The sequence below is a fragment of the Hyla sarda genome, chromosome 7 (assembly GCF_029499605.1).
Source record: "Hyla sarda isolate aHylSar1 chromosome 7, aHylSar1.hap1, whole genome shotgun sequence".
In the NCBI taxonomy this organism is placed as follows: Eukaryota; Metazoa; Chordata; class Amphibia; order Anura; family Hylidae; genus Hyla; species Hyla sarda.
In genome coordinates, this window is record NC_079195.1 from 11,413,326 (window position 1) to 11,435,474 (window position 22,149).

The 22,149-nt window shown below is 41.7% G+C and overlaps 1 protein-coding gene across 1 annotated transcript in view; it reads left to right on the forward strand.

The window, feature by feature from the left end:
• GFRA1 (GDNF family receptor alpha 1) overlaps positions 1 to 22,149 on the forward strand; it is a gene marked incomplete in the record, with an annotated part of 298,457 nt that overhangs the window by 140,338 nt on the left and 135,970 nt on the right. Inside the window, 1 exon segment of the mRNA XM_056531379.1 lies at positions 2,922 to 3,224. Within this exon segment, the coding sequence (XP_056387354.1) occupies positions 2,922 to 3,224 (303 nt within the window).

Genomic DNA, 22,149 nt, shown 5'->3' on the forward strand with positions numbered 1-22,149 from the left:
TATGTGAGACTTTTTCGTGACTTTTGCTTTAGAGGATTTTTAGAACATGATGCATTCTTGTCTATTTTAGACAGAAAAATGCATTGGTGCTGAATTTACCAATAGTGACTTTTCGGCGACAAGTCGCATTGGCTGAAAGTACGCCGAAATGTCAGACCATACTGGAGCAGGTTTAAATACAGTCTAAAGCATAGATCCCGGAGAGCCGTGCGCCTTGATAAATTAGGCGCACAATAGACCGGCCTAACCCTCTGTAGTTTGGTCTATATTGATGCGGGGAATAGACAACTATGATAAATATCCCCCAATGTCTGTTATTCTACTGAGATGAATGTGAACTTGTGGACAGACGGATTCCTGGTGTGGTAGCTAGGGGGCGCTGTAGACCAGGTACCATATACATATGTATTGTAGTCCTTCCTGATCACTGTACATGTGAGGGTTGTATTCCACCCTGATCACTGTACATGATGAGGGTTGTAGTCCTCCCTGATCACTGTACATGACAAGGGTTGTAGTCCTTCCTGATCACTGTACATGTGAGTGTTGTAGTCCTCCCAGATCACTGTACATGATGAGGGTTGTAGTCATCCCTGAGCACTGTACATGATGAGGGTTGTAGTCCTCCCTGATCACTGTACATGATGAGGGTTTTAGTCCTCCCCGATCACTGTACATAATGAGGGTTGTAGTCCTTCCTGATCACTGTACATGATGAGGGTTGTAGTCCTTCCTGATCACTGTACATGTGAGTGTTGTAGTCCTCCATGATCACTGTACATGATGAGGGTTGTAGTCCTCCCTAAGCACTGTGCATGATGAGGATTGTAGTGATCCCTGATCACTGTACATAATGAAGGTTGTAGTCCTCTCTGCTCACTTTACATGATGAGGGTTGTAGTCCTTCCTGCTCTCTGTACCTGATAAAGGTTGTAGTCATCCCTGTTCATTGTACATAATGAAGGTTGTATTCCTTCCTGCTCACTGTACATGATGAGGATTGTAATCCTCCCTGATCACTGTACATGATGAGGGTTGTAGTCCTCTCTGCTCACTATACATGATGAGGCAGTGACTCAGCAGAGTGCCTGGAATCTTTGTGCTATCCTTGGCACCGATGCTGCAGATGACGCCATCATATACGGTGAGCTCGCCAGGTCCTGTCATCTGCTGACACGTTACCTGTATATAGTGCGGTGACTATGGCTGCTGACAATCACCGCATGGGACACGTGTGCCAAACAAGGGGCTCATGGACCGTCCTAATGAAGGCTGCAAAACTACAATTCCCAGCATGCCCAGAAAGATGCATACCTATAGGGTTAATGTACTGTATATAAAGAAGAATATAAGATAGATAGATAGATATGAGATAGATATATAGATAGATACAATGCAAATAGAGGCAGCATCACACCCAGGCAGTATTCAGTGAGATTCTCAGAGCTTTATTTGCCCTTGTTCAGTGCAACGTTTCAACAGTATCACATCGTCTATATCAATCATGATACTGTTGAAACGTTGCACTGAACATGGGGAAATAAAGCTCTGAGAATCTCACTGAATTCTGCCTGGGTGTGATGCTGCCTCTATTTGCATTGTATCTATGGACGTGGTCTGCGACTGGGACCCCGCATTCTTCTGCTTGCATAAAGACTATTATATATTGGTATACACACATTTAAGGCTAAGTTCACATGGCCGTTTTCTTCCGTCATTGTTGTTATACAGACCATACTAACAAACTGACAATTTAAATGGCATCCAAAGGCTGTCGGGGCATGCTGGGTGTTGTAGTTTTGCAACCTCTTGGGGAAGCACTGCACTACTCTCAGCCTGGGTTAATGCTGGGTGTTGTAATTTTGCAAGAGAAGGGTCACAACAGGAACCATGCACTAGGCCAGAATTCTCAAACCTGTGGCCAAACTACAACTCCCAGCATGCCCAGACAGAAACCAATTGGGTGCAAACAACAGATGACAAATGAATGTAAAACAATGACATCGATGGGATACATTTATACATTTACAACTGTTTGCATTAGGCTTGAACGGATTTAAAGGGGTTATCCAGGAAAAACTTTTTTTTTTATATATCAACTGGCTCCAGAAAGTTAAACAGATTTGTAAATTACTTCTTAATCCTTTCAGTACTTATGAGCTTCTGAAGTTTAGGTTGTTCTTTTCTGTCTAAGTGCTCTCTGATGACACGTGTCTCGGGAACCGCCCAGTTTAGAAGAGGTTTGCTATGGGAATTTGCTTCTAAACTGGGCGTTTCCCGAGACACGTGTCATCAGAGATTACTTAGACAGAAAAGAACAACCTTAACTTCAGAAGCTCATAAGTACTGAAAGGATTAAGATTTTTAAATAGAAGTAATTTACAAATCTGTTTAACTTTCTGGGACCAGTTGATATATATATATATATATATATAAAAAGTTTTTTCCTGGAATACCCCTTTAAGAACGGGCATGAAAAACGGAGACAGAAGTCAATGTGAACGAGAGCGTGTGGTGTTAGGATGATGAGAGTGTGTGGGATGCTGGGAGTACATTGCACGTATCCTGTAATGTGCATCATATTGATACATTGTGCATCATATTGATACATCCTGTAATGTGCATCGTATTGATACATTGTGTTCAGGGCTGCAGGAGAAACGCGACACTTTGCAGCAACAACTAAACGCGTTTCGGTGCAAGACCCACATCACAAAATGCACATTTAAAAGTTTGAATTTCTCCCAGGACACCATTGTTGTTAATTGTTCATAGCGCCAGTTGTCGTCCGGTGATTGTTCTGCTGTCTGCTCCCGTATCTGTGCGGCGCTCTCTACGCGGAGCCTGGCAGCGGCAGCAGCTGGGCCCTCTCCATAGCACAGTATTAATGCTCGTGGTGTCACCTTTGTGTCTCTCTGCAGATGCCGTCCTGTCTGCCGAGCTGAGGCGGCTGCCATCTGGGGACCGACTGGACTGTGTCAAAGCCAACGAGCAGTGCCTGAAAGAGACGGAATGCAGCGCCAAATACAGGACTCTGCGCCAGTGCGTGGCCGGGAAGGAGACCAACTTCAGCAAAGTCACCGGCCTGGAGGCCAAAGACGAGTGCAAGAACGCCACCGAGGCGCTGAAACAGAAATCGCTCTACAACTGCCGCTGTAAGCGCGGGATGAAGAAGGAGAAGAACTGTCTGAGGATATACTGGAGCATGTACCAGATCCTGCAGGGTAGGTGCCCGCTACTTACTGTCCAATGATCCATCGCCAGGGAAGGGTCGCAACAGGAACCATGCACTAGGCCGGAGATCACAAACCTGTTGCAAAACTACAACTCCCAGCATGCCCAAACAGCAACTGTCCAATGATCAGACGCCAGGCAAGGGTCCCAACAGACACCGGGCACTAGGCCGGAGATCACAAACCTGTTGCAAAACCACAACTCCCAGCATGCCCAAACAGCTACTGTCCAATGATCAGACGCCAGGCAAGGGTCCCAACAGACACCGTGCACTAGGCCGGAGATCACAAACCTGTTGCAAAACTACAACTCCCAGCATGCCCAAACAGCTACTGTCCAATGATCAGACGCCAGGCAAGGGTCCCAACAGACACCGTGCACTAGGCCAGAGTTCTCAAAACTGTTGCAAAACTACAACTCCCAGCATGCCCAAACAGCTACTGTCCAATGATCAGACGCCAGGCAAGGGTCCCAACAGACACCGGGCACTAGGCCGGAGATCACAAACCTGTTGCAAAACTACAACTCCCAGCATGCCCAAACAGCTACTGTCCAATGATCAGACGCCAGGCAAGGGTCCCAACAGACACCGGGCACTAGGCCAGAGTTCTCAAAACTGTTGCAAAACTACAACTCCCAGCATGCCCCGACAGCCTTCGGCTGTCGGGGCCTGCTGGGTGTTGTAGTTTTTCAACCTGTTGGGGAAGCACTGCACTATTCTCAGCCTGGGTTCATGCTGGGTGTTGTAGTTTTACAAGGAAAAGGTTGCAATAGTAACCATGAACTAGGCCAGATTTCTCAAACCTGTTGCAAAACTACAACTCCCAGCATGCCCAGAAAGCTACTGTCCAATTATCAGAGGCCGGGGAAGGGATGCAACAGGAACCATGCACTAGGCCAGAACTCTCAAACCTGTTGCAAAACTACAACTCCCAGCATGCCCAGACAGACAAAGGATGTTGTGGCATGCTGGGTGTTGTAGTTTTGCAGCCTGTTGGGGAAGCACTGCACAATTCTAAACCTGCGTTCATGCTGGGTGTTGTAGTTTTACAAGAAAAAGGTTGCAACATGAACCATGAACTAGGCCAGAATTCTCAAACTTGTTGCAAAACTGCAACTCCCAGCATGCCCGGACAGCGGAAGGCTGTTGGGGCATGCTGGGTGTTGTAGTTTTGCAACCTTTTAAAGGAAGCACTGCACTATTCTCAACCTCATGCTGGGTGTTGTAGTTTTACAAGGAAAGGGTCGCAACAGGAACCATGCACTAGGCCAGAATACTCAAAACTGTTGCAAAACTACAACTCCCAGCATGCCCAGAAAGCTACTGTTCAATGATCAGACGCCAGGCAAGGGTGGCAACAGGAACAGTGCACTAGGCCAGAACTCTCAAACCTGTTGCAAAACTACAACACCCAGCATTCCCAGACAGCCTAATTTTCAGCCTATCAATTCACTTAGAACAAGGTACATATATACGGTATATATACTGGTCCTCAGGGGTTGGATTGGACCACAAGATGATCCGCCCATGAAGTACAACTCTTCATTGCTGGTGATTATTGGGATATGATGTGACCTGTGGAGATTACAGCAGAGGTTATATTCTAAATGACAGATTACATCATATAATAGTACAGGGATTAATGCTGCTGTTATATGCTAACATAGCTTATTATATACTGATTACTTAGTGTTATATTTAATAGTCTTACTTTATTATATACCAGTGTTAGTTTAATGGTTGTAGCATGTATACTGGTTGTTCAGTATTAAATTATAGTCTTATCTTATTATATCCTGGTGTTGTGTACTGGTTATATTATACATATTGATTGTTTAGTATTATATAATAGTCTTTATTATATCCTGGTGTTGTGTACTGGTTATATTATACATATTGATTGTTTAGTATTATATAATAGTCTTATCTTATTATATCCTGGTGTTGTGTACTGGTTATATTATATATTCTGATTGTTTAGTATTATATAATAGTCTTTATTATATCCTGGTGTTGTGTACTGGTTATATTATACATTCTGATTGTTTAGTATTATATAATAGTCTTACTTTATTATATCCTGGTGTTGTGTACTGGTTATATTATACATATTGATTGTTTAGTATTATATAATAGTCTTATCTTATAATATCCTGGTGTTGTTTACTGGTTATATTATACATTCTGATTGTTTAGTATTATATAATAGTCTTTATTATATCCTGGTGTTGTGTACTGGTTATATTATATATTCTGATTGTTTAGTATTATATAATAGTCTTATCTTATTATATCCTGGTGTTGTGTACTGGTTATATTATATATTCTGATTGTTTAGTATTATATAATAGTCTTATCTTATTATATCCTGGTGTTGTGTACTGGTTATATTATACATATTGATTAGTTTGTTAGTATTATATAATAGTCTTATCTTATTATATCCTGGTTTTGTACACTGGTTATATTATATATATTGATTAGTTTGTTAGCATTATATAATAGTCTTATTATATCCTGGTGTTGTGTACTGGTTATATTATATATATTGATTAGTTTGTTAGTATTATATAATAGTCTTATTATATCCTGGTGTTGTGTACTGAAAACACAAATCAAAATGAACAGTGGCACAACAAGTGTCAAAAAAGAAAGGGGATTTATAAAAAAAAAACATGTTAGGCAACGTTTCAGCTGGCTCACCCAGCCATTGAGCCTTGAAAATGGCTGGGTGAGCCAGCTGAAACGTTGCCTAACACGTTTTTTTTTAATAAATCCCCTTTCTTTTTTGACACTTGTTGTGCCACTGTTCATTTTGATTTGTGTTTTGGAGGGGTCCTCAACCTGGACCTGACACAGTAGGCACCCGTGCACCCTTTTTTCTTCTGGAGTGCTGCTTTCCTGCTTTCTCTACGGTGTTGTGTACTGGTTATATTATATAATAGTCTTACTTTATTATATCCTGGTGTTGTGTACTGGTTATATTATACATATTGATTGTTTAGTATTAAATAATAGTCTTTATTATATCCTGGTGTTGTGTACTGGTTATATTATATATTCTGATTGTTTAGTATTATATAATAGTCTTACTTTATTATATCCTGGTGTTGTGTACTGGTTATATTATACATATTGATTGTTTAGTATTAAATAATAGTCTTTATTATATCCTGGTGTTGTGTACTGGTTATATTATATATTCTGATTGTTTAGTATTATATAATAGTCTTACTTTATTATATCCTGGTGTTGTGTACTGGTTATATTATACATATTGATTGTTTAGTATTATATAATAGTCTTATCTTATTATATCCTGGTGTTGTGTACTGGTTATATTATACATATTGATTAGTTTGTTAGTATTATATAATAGTCTTACTTTATTATATCCTGGTGTTGTGTACTGGTTATATTATACATATTGATGGGTTAGTATTATATAATAGTCTTTATTATATCCTGGTGTTGTGTACTGGTTATATTATACATATTGATGGGTTAGTATTATATAATAGTCTTTATTATATCCTGGTGTTGTGTACTGGTTATATTATACATATTGATTGTTTAGTATTATATAATAGTCTTTATTATATCCTGGTGTTGTGTACTGGTTATATTATACATATTGATGGGTTAGTATTATATAATAGTCTTACTTTATTAAATAAAGGTTTAATATACTGGTTATATCATACATACTGGTTGTTCAGAATAACACACTAGTCTTACTTTATCATATACTGGTATTATATACTGGTTATATCATACATACTGGTTGCTCAGTATTATGTACTGATTTTGCTTTATTATATAACAATGTTAATAACAATAACAATACAGTATTATATCCTAGTCCTATTATATACTAGTCTAATATACTGGTTATGTAATGTATACTGGTTGTACAGTATTATATCCTAGTCCTATTATATACTAGTCTAATATACTGGTTATGTAATGTATACTGGTTGTACAGTATTATATCCTAGTCCTATTATATACTGGTCTAATATACTGGTTATGTAATGTATACTGGTTGTACAGTATTATATCCTAGTCCTATTATATACTGGTCTAATATACTGGTTATGTAATGTATACTGGTTGTACAGTATTATATCCTAGTCCTATTATATACTGGTCTAATATACTGGTTATGTAATGTATACTGGTTGTACAGTATTATATCCTAGTCCTATTATATACTGGTTATGTAATGTATACTGGTTGTATAGTATTATATCCCAGTATTATTAAATTATATTCTGGTTTTATTCACTACACTAATATATTGGTGAAATAATTCGTACTGGTTGTAAAGTCTTATAAACTGGTATTATTTTATTATAAAGTGGTTCTATGCTTTTACCTGTGTTACCCTACTATATACTGGTGATATTCTATGTACTGTTTATATGCTATTATATTCTGTTCAGGCTATTACTAACGTTACACTATTATATACTGATCTTGGTCTTCACTTATTGGTTATATGACCAAAAAATAAAATACATATTATATACTGACCTTGTATTATTTATCCAGTGGTGCTGTGTTATTTTATACTTGTCATATGTTATTATACACTGGTCTTTTGTTAATATACAATGTTCTTGTGTTATTTTATACTCTTCATAAGTTATTATATACTTGTCATGTGTTATTATACACTTGCCTTTTGTGATTTTATACTAGTCTTTTGTTATTATACAGTGGTCTTTTCCTATTTTCTTCTGGTCATGTGGTATTGTATACTGGTTTCAGCCATGTCATGTTATAATTCATTGCTGATATGTTACTATATACAGGCCTTGTATTAATTATAGACTGATCATGTGGTATTATATACTAGTCTTATGTTATTATATAATGTTCATATCTTATTATATACTGACCTTATGTTATTATATACTGCTCTTATGTTATTATATACTGGTCATATCTTATTATATACTGCTCTTATGTTATTATATACTGACCTTATGTTATTTTATACTGGCCTTATGTTATGATATACTGGTTGTGTACTGTTATATACTGGTCATATCTTATTATATACTGCTCTTATATTATTTTATACTGGCCTTATGTTATGATATACTGGTCTCGTGCTGTTATATACTGGTCATATCTTATTATATACTGCTCTTATGTTATTTTATACTGGTCTTATGTTATGATATACTGGTCTTGTACTGTTATATACTGGTCATATCTTATTATATACAGGTCATATCTTATTATATACTGCTCTTATGTTATTTTATACTGGTCTTATGTTATGATATACTGGTCTTGTACTGTTATATACTGGTCATATCTTATTATATACAGGTCATATCTTATTATATACTGCTCTTATGTTATTTTATACTGGCCTTATGTTATGATATACTGGTCTCGTGCTGTTATATACTGGTCATATCTTATTATATACTGCTCTTATGTTATTTTATACTGGCTTTATGTTATGATATACTGGTTGTGTACTGTTATATACTGGTCATATCTTATTATATACTGCTCTTATATTATTTTATACTGGTCTTGTACTGTTATATACTGGTCATATCTTATTATATACTGCTCTTATGTTATTTTATACTGGTCTTATGTTATGATATACTGGTCTTGTACTGTTATATACTGGTCATATGTTATTATATACTGCTCTTATGTTATTTTATACTGGCTTTATGTTATGATATACTGGTTGTGTACTGTTATATACTGGTCATATCTTATTATATACTGCTCTTATATTATTTTATACTCGTCTTGTACTGTTATATACTGGTCATATGTTATTTTATACTGGTCTTGTACTGTTATATACTGGTCATATGTTATTTTATACTGGTCTTGTACTGTTATATACTGCTCTTATGTTATTTTATACTGGCCTTATGTTATGATATACTGGTCGTGTACTGTTATACTGGTCATATGTTATTATATACTGCTCTTATGTTATTTTATACTGGTCTTATGTTATGATATACTGGTCGTGTACTGTTATATACTGGTCATATGTTATTTTATACTGGTCTTGTACTGTTATATACTGGTCATATGTTATTTTATACTGGTCTTGTACTGTTATATACTGCTCTTATGTTATTTTATACTGGCCTTATGTTATGATATACTGGTCGTGTACTGTTATACTGGTCATATGTTATTATATACTGCTCTTATGTTATTTTATACTGGTCTTATGTTATGATATACTGGTCGTGTACTGTTATACTGGTCATATGTTATGATATACTGGTCTTATGTTATGATATACTGGTCGTGTACTGTTATACTGGTCATATGTTATGATATACTGGTCTTATGTTATGATATACTGGTCGTGTACTGTTATACTGGTCATATGTTATGATATACTGGTCTTATGTTATTTTATACTGGCCTTATGTTATGATATACTGGTCTTGTGTTGTTATATACTAGTATTAGCCATGTTACATTATAATTTATTGTTGATATGTTAAGATTTTTGTGTTTTCAGTGCTGGACTAGGAAAAGGGAAACTGGACAATACCGTACTGCCATCTAGTGGTCATATTTTTAGAAAAAAAAGGTCAATCATTTCCAAGCCATTGATTCATGATAATGCAGTTATTCTCAGGCTGGCGATGTGGTGTAGATCAGTGGTCTCAAACTGTGGCCCTCCAGATATTGCGTAACTTCAACTCCCAGCATGCCCAGACAGCCAACGGCTGTCTGGGCATGCTGGGAGTTAAAGTTTTGCAACATCTGGAGGTCCGCAGTTTGAGATCACTGGTGTAGATGGTTGTGACATCTGTTGGTTGCGATCGGCGTCATCGGATCTGTGCGCACGCTGATGCTTGTGTCAGTGTAGGCAGCAGTGATGTGCTGGGCTGTCGTAACAGTGTGTCACCCCTCAGCCTCCTGCCAGACTCCTCTCTCTCTCTGTAGATGGAAATGTCAGGGGCTCAGGAACAGAACTATCGCATTTGGTAAATTCATTGTCAATTAGAAGGGATTGTAATGTGGAGTCTGTGATGGCGGCTGATCCCTGACCCTGCAGGCGGCTGCTGAATGTCAGATCTGTGGGGCCCCAGTGACTGCACCGCACACATCACTGCCTGACATCAACATGACTATTGTCATACTAAACAGGGCCTGACCCCATGATTTAATTTATCCGTGTGCTGTGAGATCTGGGGAACAGATGGCTCCTACCCACCAGACCCCACAAACAAAAGGGATCAAGGGGGTAGGATGACCCTACCAAACCGGGGTCAATAGTCACCCATCACCCAGATCCCTAACCACTGGAGAGTGTAGCTCCAGAGTATAATGCAGGATATAAATCGGGATTTTCCTAGCTACCGTGACGGAAAATCTAAGTTATATGAAGACAGGAGGCGAGTATCTTGCATTAAACCTTTCTTTTAATGCCCATAGCAGAAAAACTTACAGAGAATTCATTTCATTAACATTAGAAAAAATGTCATTAAAACTACAACTCCCAGCAGCCCCTGGACTCCCCTCCCCTGGGTCGGAGACCCTATATAAGGGGCTGTCTGGGCCTCCTCTTCCTCTTTCTTTCGTGCGAACTTCGGAACAGCACACGGCATCTTGACACCCCGGATACACTCCGACGGCAAGCGAATTCTATCTCCGGAACTGGATGTCAGGGCCAACTGGGCCCCCAGCGACTGTGTTTCAACTGGAACAAAACAGAACAGCTGTCACTCAGGGACTTCTCATACTCTGCTGCGTAGATGCAGGTCCCGCTCTTCAATATCCTGAAACGAGAAAACACATCGTAACAGGGTTGGGAAGGGAGGGAAGATACTCGCCTCCTGTCTTCACATAACTTAGATTTTCCGTCACGGTAGCTAGGAAAATCCCGATTTATATATCAGACAGGAGGCTCATATCTTGCAAATTTAAAGCTAAACAAGTTTAATCAGGAAACATGCGAACATACACATTCAGAGGACAGACACAGAAACGTGTTCCTGTGGCCGAAAATAGAACTGCCTAAAGGTCGTCTCAGACGACCAATCAGCAGCTAATAAAAGGTCCGAGAGTGAACCCCCTGACGTGACCACCTTATTGGCCATAGCCCCTCTAGAAGAGTGGGCACCAAAAAGAGAAATGTCAATCCCAGCCATATCCATGGCCGACCTCACTCACCTGGCTAAAGTAGCCGAGGTTACCGGAAGATTAGGCTTGACATAGGATACTAATAATTGATTATGACTAGCAGACCGCAATATTGCAGTCCTCGCCTCGTACAGTTGCAGACATCGCACCACACAAAGGCGTGGGTGGTCGGGAAAAAAGGGGTAGAAGACTGTTTGAAGTCTCGTCTTAGTTCTGCGGACCACAGAGAACCTTACCCCCTCAGGCGAAAATTATCGCCTGGATATATCCAATGCTTTTATGTCCGATACCCTTTTTATGGACACCAAGCACAAAAGGGTCGTAAGTTTAATAGACAAGTTTTTCAAGGAAAGGACATCATTGTCCTCCCAAGCGGAAAAAAGTTCTAGCACTCGGGAGACATCCCAAGTCGACTGGTATCTAGGACGAGGAGGGCGTTTGAATTTTACTCCCCGTAAAAGCCTACATACCAGAGGATGTTTACCTACGGGTAACGCGTCCACCGGGCAATGATATGCCGATATGGCAGACCGATAGACGTTCAGTGAACTATAAGAGTCCGCTAAATAGTTCACTACGACTGAAATAGGTGCTTGAACGGCATCAATTTGCCGTTGATCACACCAACGAACCCACAGGGCCCAGGCAGATCGATATGCCGATCTAGTTCCTGGGGCCCAGGCCAAGGCGAGAAGGTCTCTAGCCGATTGTGAAAGATCGTTACCGGCGTCTGAGACCCCAAAACCAACCACGCTAGGAGTGGAAGATTGCCATCCAGTATCAGAGGGTGATAACCCTTGATCGGGTTCGAGAGAAGTTGAGGTGAGTGGGGAATCAATCGTGGATAATCGATCGCCATCCCCAGCAGTAGGGGAAACCACGGTTGCGTTTGCCACCAAGGGGTGATCAGCACCACCGTTACCCTCTGACTCGCTACTTGAAGAAGGGCTCTGGTAATCATATTGAACAGAGGAAACACATAATGCGTCCCCCGCGACCATATCTGACTGAACGCGTCTTCTGCTGACGCTTCCGGGTCCGGCCTCCACTGTAAAAGCGGGGTAACTGCCGGTTGAGACGAGAGGCAAAAAGGTCCTTATGTAATGGACCCCAAAGGTCTCGCAATGCCAGAAACATCGGACGGTCCTGTGTCCAGTCGCTGGAATCCGTCAGGTAGCGGGAATTCCAATCCGCCACAGTATTGGATATCCCAGGGAGATATTCCACCACTGGGATGATTTTCCGGGAAAGACAAAAGTGCCAAAACTCGGACGCAATGTCCGCCAGCACCTTGGACCTCGTGCCCCCAAAGCGGTTGACATATTGAACCGCTGCCACGTTGTCCATACGTAAAAGCACACACTTGTTGGAAGTGTGAGGGAGAAAACTCCTGATAGCAAAGAATGCCGCCAGGAGTTCTAAAGCATTGATATGGAGGAGAGATTCCTCTACGGACCATCTCCCTCCGGTGGTGTCTCGCCCGCAACGTGCACCCCAACCTTGGCGACTCGCATCGGACTCTATGATAACGTCGGGGCAGGAGTTGAAAATTGTTCTGCCGTTCCATTCGACGGCGTGACGAAGCCACCACAGCAGCTCCTCTACCGACTCCGGACAGAGGGGAACCTCGTCCGCATATCTGAGCCCCTGGCGTAGATGGAGGGCCTTGAGTCTCTGCAGGGCTCGATAGTGAAGTGGAGCCGGAAAAATTGCCTGAATAGAGGCCGACAACAGGCTGACTATGCGTGCAATCATACGCAAGGATACCCGACCCTTGCGTAACGTCGCCCTGATTTCCTTGCGAATCAGAGCCAACTTGGATTTTGGTAACAGCAGGATGGCTCTCTTGGTATTCACTAGGAAACCCAGGAATTCCATCTCTTGTGAGGGTATTAGCACCGATTTTTTGTAATTGATGAGGAAAGCAAGTTCCTCCATCAACGAAATTGCCCATTGGCTGTGCAGCAAGGCCTGCGTTCTCGAACGTGCCATGATAAGTAGGTCGTCCAGATAGATGATAAGGCGCACCCCTCTGCTCCGAAGAACATCCATCACTGGTTTGAGCTGTTTGGTGAAGCACCAAGTGGCCGATGACAATCTGAACGGAAGGCAGGTGAACTGCCACATTCGGTCCCTCCACAGAAACCTTAGGAAAGGTTGGGAGGTGTGGTGTATGGGGACGGTAAGATACGCTTCCTTCAAGTCGATTTTCATTAGCCAGTCCCCTGGCCAGAGAAGATCATGCAATAGATGGATTCCCTGCATTTTGAAATGGCGGTAAACCACGTGTTGGTTGAGGTCCCTCAGATTGATCACTGGGCGATAGCCGCCATCTTTCTTCTTCACTAAGAAGATGTTGCTGACAAACCCGGGTGAAAGGGGGTCTACCTCCAGCACCGCCCCTTTTGACAAAAGCTCTTGGAGCTCGTTGTCTATGAGCTCCATGTTTTGAGTAGAGAACCGAATGGGTTGAGGTACAACATTCAGTTTGGGAAGAGATTGGAACTCTATCCGGTATCCGGTTACCGTATTGAGGATCCACACGTCTGCCATAATCGTGGACCAGACATGGGAAAAATACGTTAGCCTGCCCCCCACTAACGTGTGTGGATTTGAAAGTGGGAATGTACTCACCAGTCGGTGGCCGAGATCTAGGGAATCCACGACCCCCGCGTCCCCTCCAGGGTCTTCCTCGAGGAGGGAAAAAAAGGTGCCGGTTGGGCCATGGGTAGGGCATATTGTTGCTGAGCAGGAGTGAACTGCTGGTTTGGCGGTCTTGTGTAAGGCCTATATTGGTTAGTGCGGCCGGCAGATCGCCCTCTGCCTCTACCGGCCTTGCCAAAAACCTTGGCTGGTTGGCCGGTCTTTTTCAATTAGGTTTGTGCCTTATTCAGGCTGGAGAAAAGGCTCACAAATTTATTGATATTTTTAATAAGGTCTTCTCCAAAAAGGAGACCTTCAGCGGAGGGGCCTGGTTCATTCTCCGCTAAAAGGCTTCATCAGGATAGAGCGACGGCGCTCCACTGAACACGTCGTGTTCGCGTTGCCCAGCATGCAAACAGCACGCTGGGCCCATCCCCTGAGTTGCGATAGCTCAACCGGCTGGGCCGAGGAGGCCGCCTGCTCCGACAGATTTAAGATCTTCGTAAGCGGACCCAGAACATCTAGGATGCGGTCTTGGATCACCTTGAATGACCTCTCAATTCCTTTCTTTGAGTATTTTCCAGACCGCGTTAAATATTTGAGGAGCACCAGGTCTATTTCCGGGGTGAGCGCAACTTTTCTAGCAATATATGGCCTGGGGCATTCAGCTCGCAATTTATTGCGATTCACTCGGTCTAAGGACCGTCTAGTCCAATATTCAACGTATTGCGCTACATGAGGTAATGGCGCCCAATCACCTGAGCGTGGGTGCGTAATCTCGTCAGGGTTGAACAATGGTTGACCCTGAGAGTCTAAGATGGCTTCATTTGGCACCTCAGTGCTGGCGTCATGGAAGTCCGCCGTGAACCCTGCATCCTCATCACCATCAAAATCGGAGTCTGTGGCCTCAGCCCTGTCAGACTCGCCGGAAGACTCGTCGTCAGACGTCTCAAAAGAATCCGGCTTAGCCCGCCTGGCGGACTTCTGCCCCTTTTTGTTCTCCTTGGGGCCCAAGGGTCGAGAGAGGTCAGGGAGGTGCGGGGTGTGGCAGACCGGGTCGGGTACTGCCTGGGGCACATTATAAACTTCCCCTACCGGGGAGTCTGATTGCACCTTCAAGTGCTTACGTTTGTGAGACACCTTACCCCTGGCGGGGGCGTCTCCAGAAGTGGACGGTAGGGGTATATCAGTGCGTTCATTAGCAGCTAAAGCTGCTTGTATGGACTTGTTGATCAAGTCCTGGATCTGTACTGTGGACATGAGGTGGGAGGCATCCAGTTCCACAACCTCACTAGTCAGTCCGGTGAGGCCAGACAATGGCATGGCGTTATTATCATTAGCCATAATATAATCTGATAAGCCAAAAGTGTGAAGGAATAATAAATAAGTTATTCTATTGATAAGGTCCACTGACCAGAGAAGGACCACTGTCCCACCAACTACCGAGGGCTGAAGGTGCAAGCTACACCCACACTCCGAGTATAGAGGACAGAAAGGGGGGGGGGGATTACAAAAAGAATACCCGCTTATAGAGACCGCACAAAAACCAAGCTGTTGCTCCTCTCACCACTCGCTGCAACACTGGCGATGGTGAGAGGAGGAGGGAACAGCAAGCAGAACCCTCAGCCGTAGTATCGTGTGGCTACGGCCTAGAGCGCTGTGATAGGTTGCACCGGGTCTCTGATGCGTGTCGCAGGGTGCGCGTCACTAGGCCGCGCCCCTCTGACGTCAGCAAGCCGGCGAAGCACGGCGGGAACAAGAAGGAAGAAGAAGGCGCCTTTAGAAATTAAAATGGCGCCTGCAGAACAACGAAAACCGTGAGTACCAACACACAGCGGGAATAAGACCAGGGTTAGGGGGAAAGAGAGAAATTTCACACGATCCCGGTCGAGAAAAGAGAAAAAGAGAATAAGGATAGGACAAAGAAATATAGTGTAAAGAAAAGAAATTAAGAAAAATAATAAGGAAAAGAACAAGAATTTATCTCATGAGACTGGGGTGAACAGTTGTAAAAACTGCAACACCTCAGAATCAGCGTACAATAAAGCACAATAAGGTGTGTGTGTATATATATATATATATATATATATATAAGAGATATAGAAGACAATACTTATCTGCCATGAGCAGAAAGAAAGAGGAAGAGGAGGCCCAGACAGCCCCTTATATAGGGTCTCCGACCCAGGGGAGGAGAGTCCAGGGGCTGCTAGGAGTTGTAGTTTTTCTGCTATGGGCATTAAAAGAAAGGTTTAATGCAAGATATGAGCCTCCTGTCTGATATATAACTCAGGATCAGTACAGGATAAGTAATGTAATGTATGTACACAGTGACCTCACCAGCAGAATAGTGAGTACAGGTCTGGAGTATAATACAGGATATAACTCAGGATCAGTACAGGATAAGTAATGTAATGTATGTACACAGTGATCTCACCAGCAGAATAGTGAGTACAGCTCTGGAGTATAATACAGGATATAACTCAGGATCAGTACAGGATAAGTAATATAATGTATGTACACAGTGACCTCACCAGCAGAATAGTGAGTACAGCTCTGGAGTATAATACAAGATATAACTCAGGATCAGTACAGGATAAGTAATGTAATGTATGTACACAGTGACCTCACCAGCAGAATAGTGAGTACAGGTCTGGAGTATAATACAGGATATAACTCAGGATCAGTACAGGATAAGTAATGTAATGTATGTACACAGTGACCTCACCAGCAGAATAGTGAGTACAGCTCTGGAGTATAATACAGGATATAACTCAGGATCAGTACAGGATAAGTAATGTAATGTATGTACACAGTGACCTCACCAGCAGAATAGTGAGTACAGCTCTGGAGTATAATACAGGATATAACTCAGGATCAGTACAGGATAAGTAATGTAATGTATGTACACAGTGACCTCACCAGCAGAATAGTCAGTACAGCTCTGGAGTATAATACAGGATATAACTCAGGATCAGTACAGGATAAGTAATATAATGTATGTACACAGTGACCTCACCAGCAGAATAGTGAGTACAGCTCTGGAGTATAATACAGGATATAACTCAGGATCAGTACAGGATAAGTAATGTAATGTATGTACACAGTGACCTCACCAGCAGAATAGTGAGTACAGCTCTGGAGTATAATACAGGATATAACTCAGGATCAGTACAGGATAAGTAATGTAATGTATGTACACAGTGACCTCACCAGCAGAATAGTGAGTACAGGTCTGGAGTATAATACAGGATATAACTCAGGATCAGTACAGGATAAGTAATGTAATGTATGTACACAGTGACCTCACCAGCAGAATAGTGAGTACAGCTCTGGAGTATAATACAGGATATTACTCAGGATCAGTACAGGATAAGTAATGTAATGTATGTACACAGTGATCTCACCAGCAGAATAGTGAGTACAGCTCTGGAGTATAATACAGGATATTACTCAGGATCAGTACAGGATAAGTAATGTAATGTATGTACACAGTGACCTCACCAGCAGAATAGTGAGTACAGCTCTGGAGTATAATACAGGATATAAATCAGGATCAGTACAGGATAAGTAATGTAATGTATGTACACAGTGACCTCACCAGCAGAATAGTGAATTTTCTGTAGTTATTGGCCTAAAAACAGCTGTACAGGAAGTTTCCTTTATAGAGTTTTGGAGGAGAGCGATATCTGTTCTGATCATTGCTAGAATTCTGGGTCATCATGAACTAGAGCAGTGTTTCCCAACCAGAGTTCCTCCAGCTGTTGTAAAACTACAACTCCCAGTGTGTCATGCTGGAAGTTGTAGTTTTGCAACAGCTGGAGGCACACTGGTTGGGAAACACTGGACGTAGAAGGTTTAGGTCGGACAGTAGCTGCAGCTCTACAGTGGTGAAAAGGTGTTTGTATTGAATCCCAGCAGCCCCAGTCCAGTCAGTCCTGTGTAAATGTAATTTATTACCGCTGACGGTTCTAGGCTGGTGCCGGCCAGGGAATGGAGCAGCACTAGGTAGATCCTTATAATGGCTCCCATCCTGCGCACTTGGTACATTAAGAGGATCATAAACAGCAGATGTGCGGTCCCATCTCACCACTCCGTAACTAGGAGTAAATAATGTTTCCCCGGCTATAAAAACCCAACCGCACTTAACCCCTTCAGGATTGCGGCTCAGCCGCCTGGAACAAGAATGGATTTTGTGACTACACAGAAGGCGTCAGCCCATTACTTCCAGGTGTCTGTTCTATTCATGGAGAAAATCAATCGTATTGAATAATCTGGGTCTGTAGGAAGAAGAGCGATGTTCATTAGAAACCTCCAGTGGATCCCAGGGGAGGCGAAGGTACGGAACGTCTCCAATCATGGCAGGTAGAGGGACCGAACAGACAGTCCCATGTAACACTAAGATAACACAGTGATAGCTCTCTGAGTACAGATAATGTATAGATGTGACCTGCAGTCCCATGTAACACTAAGATAACACAGTGATAACTCTCTGAGTACAGATAATGTATAGATGTGTCCTGCAGTCCCATGTAACACTAAGATAACACAGTGATAGCTCTCTGAGTACAGATAATGTATAGATGTGACCTGCAGTCCTATGTAACACCACAGATAACACAGTGATAACTCTCTGAGTACAGATAATGTAGTAGATGTGACCTGCAGTCCTATGTAACACCACAGATAACAGTGATAACTCTCTGAGTACAATAATGTAGTAGATGTGACCTGCAGTCCTATGTAATACCACAGATAACACAGTGATAACTCTCTGAGTACAGATAATGTAGTAGATGTGACCTGCAGTCCTATGTAACACCACAGATAACAGTGATAACTCTCTGAGTACAGATAATGTAGTAGATGTGACCTGCAGTCCTATGTAACACCACAGATAACACAGTGATAACTCTCTGAGTACAGATAATGTATAGATGTGACCTGCAGTCCTATGTAACACCACAGATAACACAGTGATAACTCTCTGAGTACAGATAATGTAGTAGATGTGACCTGCAGTCCTATGTAACACCACAGATGACAGTGATAACTCTCTGAGTACAGATAATATATAGATGTGACCTGCAGTCCCATGTAACACCACAGATAACACAGTGATAACTCTCTGAGTACAGATAATGTATAGATGTGACCTGCAGTCCTATGTAACACCACAGATAACACAGTGATAACTCTGAGTACAGATAATGTATAGATGTGACCTGCAGTCCTATGTAACACCACAGAAAACACAGTGATAACTCTCTGAGTACAGATAATGTATAGATGTGACCTGCAGTCCTATGTAACACCACAGATAACACAGTGATAACTCTCTGAGTACAGATAATGTATAGATGTGACCTGCAGTCCTATGTAACACCTCAGATAACACAGTGATATCTCTCTGAGTACAGATAATGTATAGATGTGACCTGCAGTCCTATGTAACACCACAGATAACACAGTGATAACTCTCTGAGTACAGATAATGTAGTAGATGTTACCTGCAGTCCTATGTAACACCACAGATAACACAGTGATAACTCTCTGAGTACAGATAATGTATAGATGTGACCTGCAGTCCTATGTAACACCACAGATAACAGTTATAACTCTCTGAGTACAGATAATGTATAGATGTGACCTGCAGTCCTATGTAACACCACAGATAACACAGTGATAACTCTCTGAGTACAGATAATGTAGTAGATGTTACCTGCAGTCCTATGTAACACCACAGATAACACAGTGATAACTCTCTGAGTACAGATAATGTATAGATGTGACCTGCAGTCCTATGTAACACAACAGATAACACAGTGATAACTCTCTGAGTACAGATAATGTATAGATGTGACCTGCAGTCCTATGTAACACCACAGATAACAGTGATAACTCTCTGAGTACAGATAATGTATAGATGTGACCTGCAGTCCTATGTAACACCACAGATAACACAGTGATAACTCTCTGAGTACAGATAATGTAGTAGATGTGACCTGCAGTCCTATGTAACACTAAGATAACACAGTGATAACTCTCTGAGTACAGATAATGTAGTAGATGTGACCTGCAGTCCTATGTAACACCACAGATAACACAGTGATAACTCTCTGAGTACAGATAATGTATAGATGTGACCTGCAGTCCCATGTAACACCACAGATAACACAGTGATAACTCTCTGAGTACAGATAATGTAGTAGATGTGACCTGTAGTCCTATGTAACACCACAGATAACAGTGATAACTCTCTGAGTACAGATAATGTATAGATGTGACCTGCAGTCCTATGTAACACTACAGATAACACAGTGATAACTCTCTGAGTACAGATAATGTATAGATGTGACCTGCAGTCCTATGTAACACCACAGATAACACAGTGATAACTCTCTGAGTACAGATAATGTATAGATGTGACCTGCAGTCCTATGCAACACCACAGATAACACAGTGATAACTCTCTGAGTACAGATAATGTATAGATGTGACCTGCAGTCCTATGTAACACCACAGATAACACAGTGATAACTCTCTGAGTACAGATAATGTAGTAGATGTGACCTGCAGTCCTATGCAACACCACAGATAACAGTGATAACTCTCTGAGTACAGATAATGTAGTAGATGTGACCTGCAGTCCTATGTAACACCACAGATAACACAGTGATAACTCTCTGAGCACAGATAATGTAGTAGATGTGACCTGCAGTCCTATGTAACACTACAGATAACACAGTGATAACTCTCTGAGTACAGATAATGTATAGATGTGACCAGCAGTCCTATGTAACACCACAGATAACAGTGATAACTCTCTGAGTACAGATAATGTATAGATGTGACCTGCAGTCCTATGTAACACCACAGATAACACAGTGATAACTCTGAGTACAGATAATGTATAGATGTGACCTGCAGTCCTATGTAACACCACAGATAACACAGTGATAACTCTGAGTACAGATAATGTATAGATGTGACCTGCAGTCCTATGTAACACCACAGAAAACACAGTGATAACTCTCTGAGTACAGATAATGTATAGATGTGACCTGCAGTCCTATGTAACACCACAGATAACACAGTGATAACTCTCTGAGTACAGATTATGTATAGATGTGACCTGCAGTCCTATGTAACACCACAGATAACACAGTGATAACTCTCTGAGTACAGATAATGTAGTAGATGTGACCTGCAGTCCTATGTAACACTAAGATAACACAGTGATAACTCTCTGAGTACGGATAATGTAGTAGAAGTGACCTGCAGTCCTATGTAACACCACAGATAACAGTGATAACTCTCTGAGGACAGATAATGTATAGATGTGACCTGCAGTCCTATGTAACACCACAGATAACACAGTGATAACTCTGAGTACAGATAATGTATAGATGTGACCTGCAGTCCTATGTAACACCACAGATAACACAGTGATAACTCTCTGAGTACAGATAATGTATAGATATGACCTGCAGTCCTATGTAACACCACAGATAACACAGTGATAACTCTCTGAGTACAGATAATATATAGATGTGACCTGCAGTCCTATGTAACACCACAGATAACACAGTGATAACTCTCTGAGTACAGATAATGTATAGATGTGACCTGCAGTCCTATGTAACACCACAGATAACACAGTGATAACTCTCTGAGTACAGATAATGTATAGATGTGACCTGCAGTCCCATGTAACACCACAGATAACACAGTGATAACTCTCTGAGTACAGATAATGTATAGATGTGACCTGCAGTCCTATGTAACACCACAGATAACACAGTGATAACTCTCTGAGTACAGATAATGTATAGATGTGACCTGCAGTCCTATGTAACACCACAGATAACACAGTGATAACTCTCTGAGTACAGATAATGTATAGATGTGACCTGCAGTCCTATGTAACACCACAGATAACACAGTGATAACTCTCTGAGTACAGATAATGTAGTAGATGTGACCTGCAGTCCTATGTAACACTAAGATAACACAGTGATAACTCTCTGAGTACGGATAATGTAGTAGAAGTGACCTGCAGTCCTATGTAACACCACAGATAACAGTGATAACTCTCTGAGGACAGATAATGTATA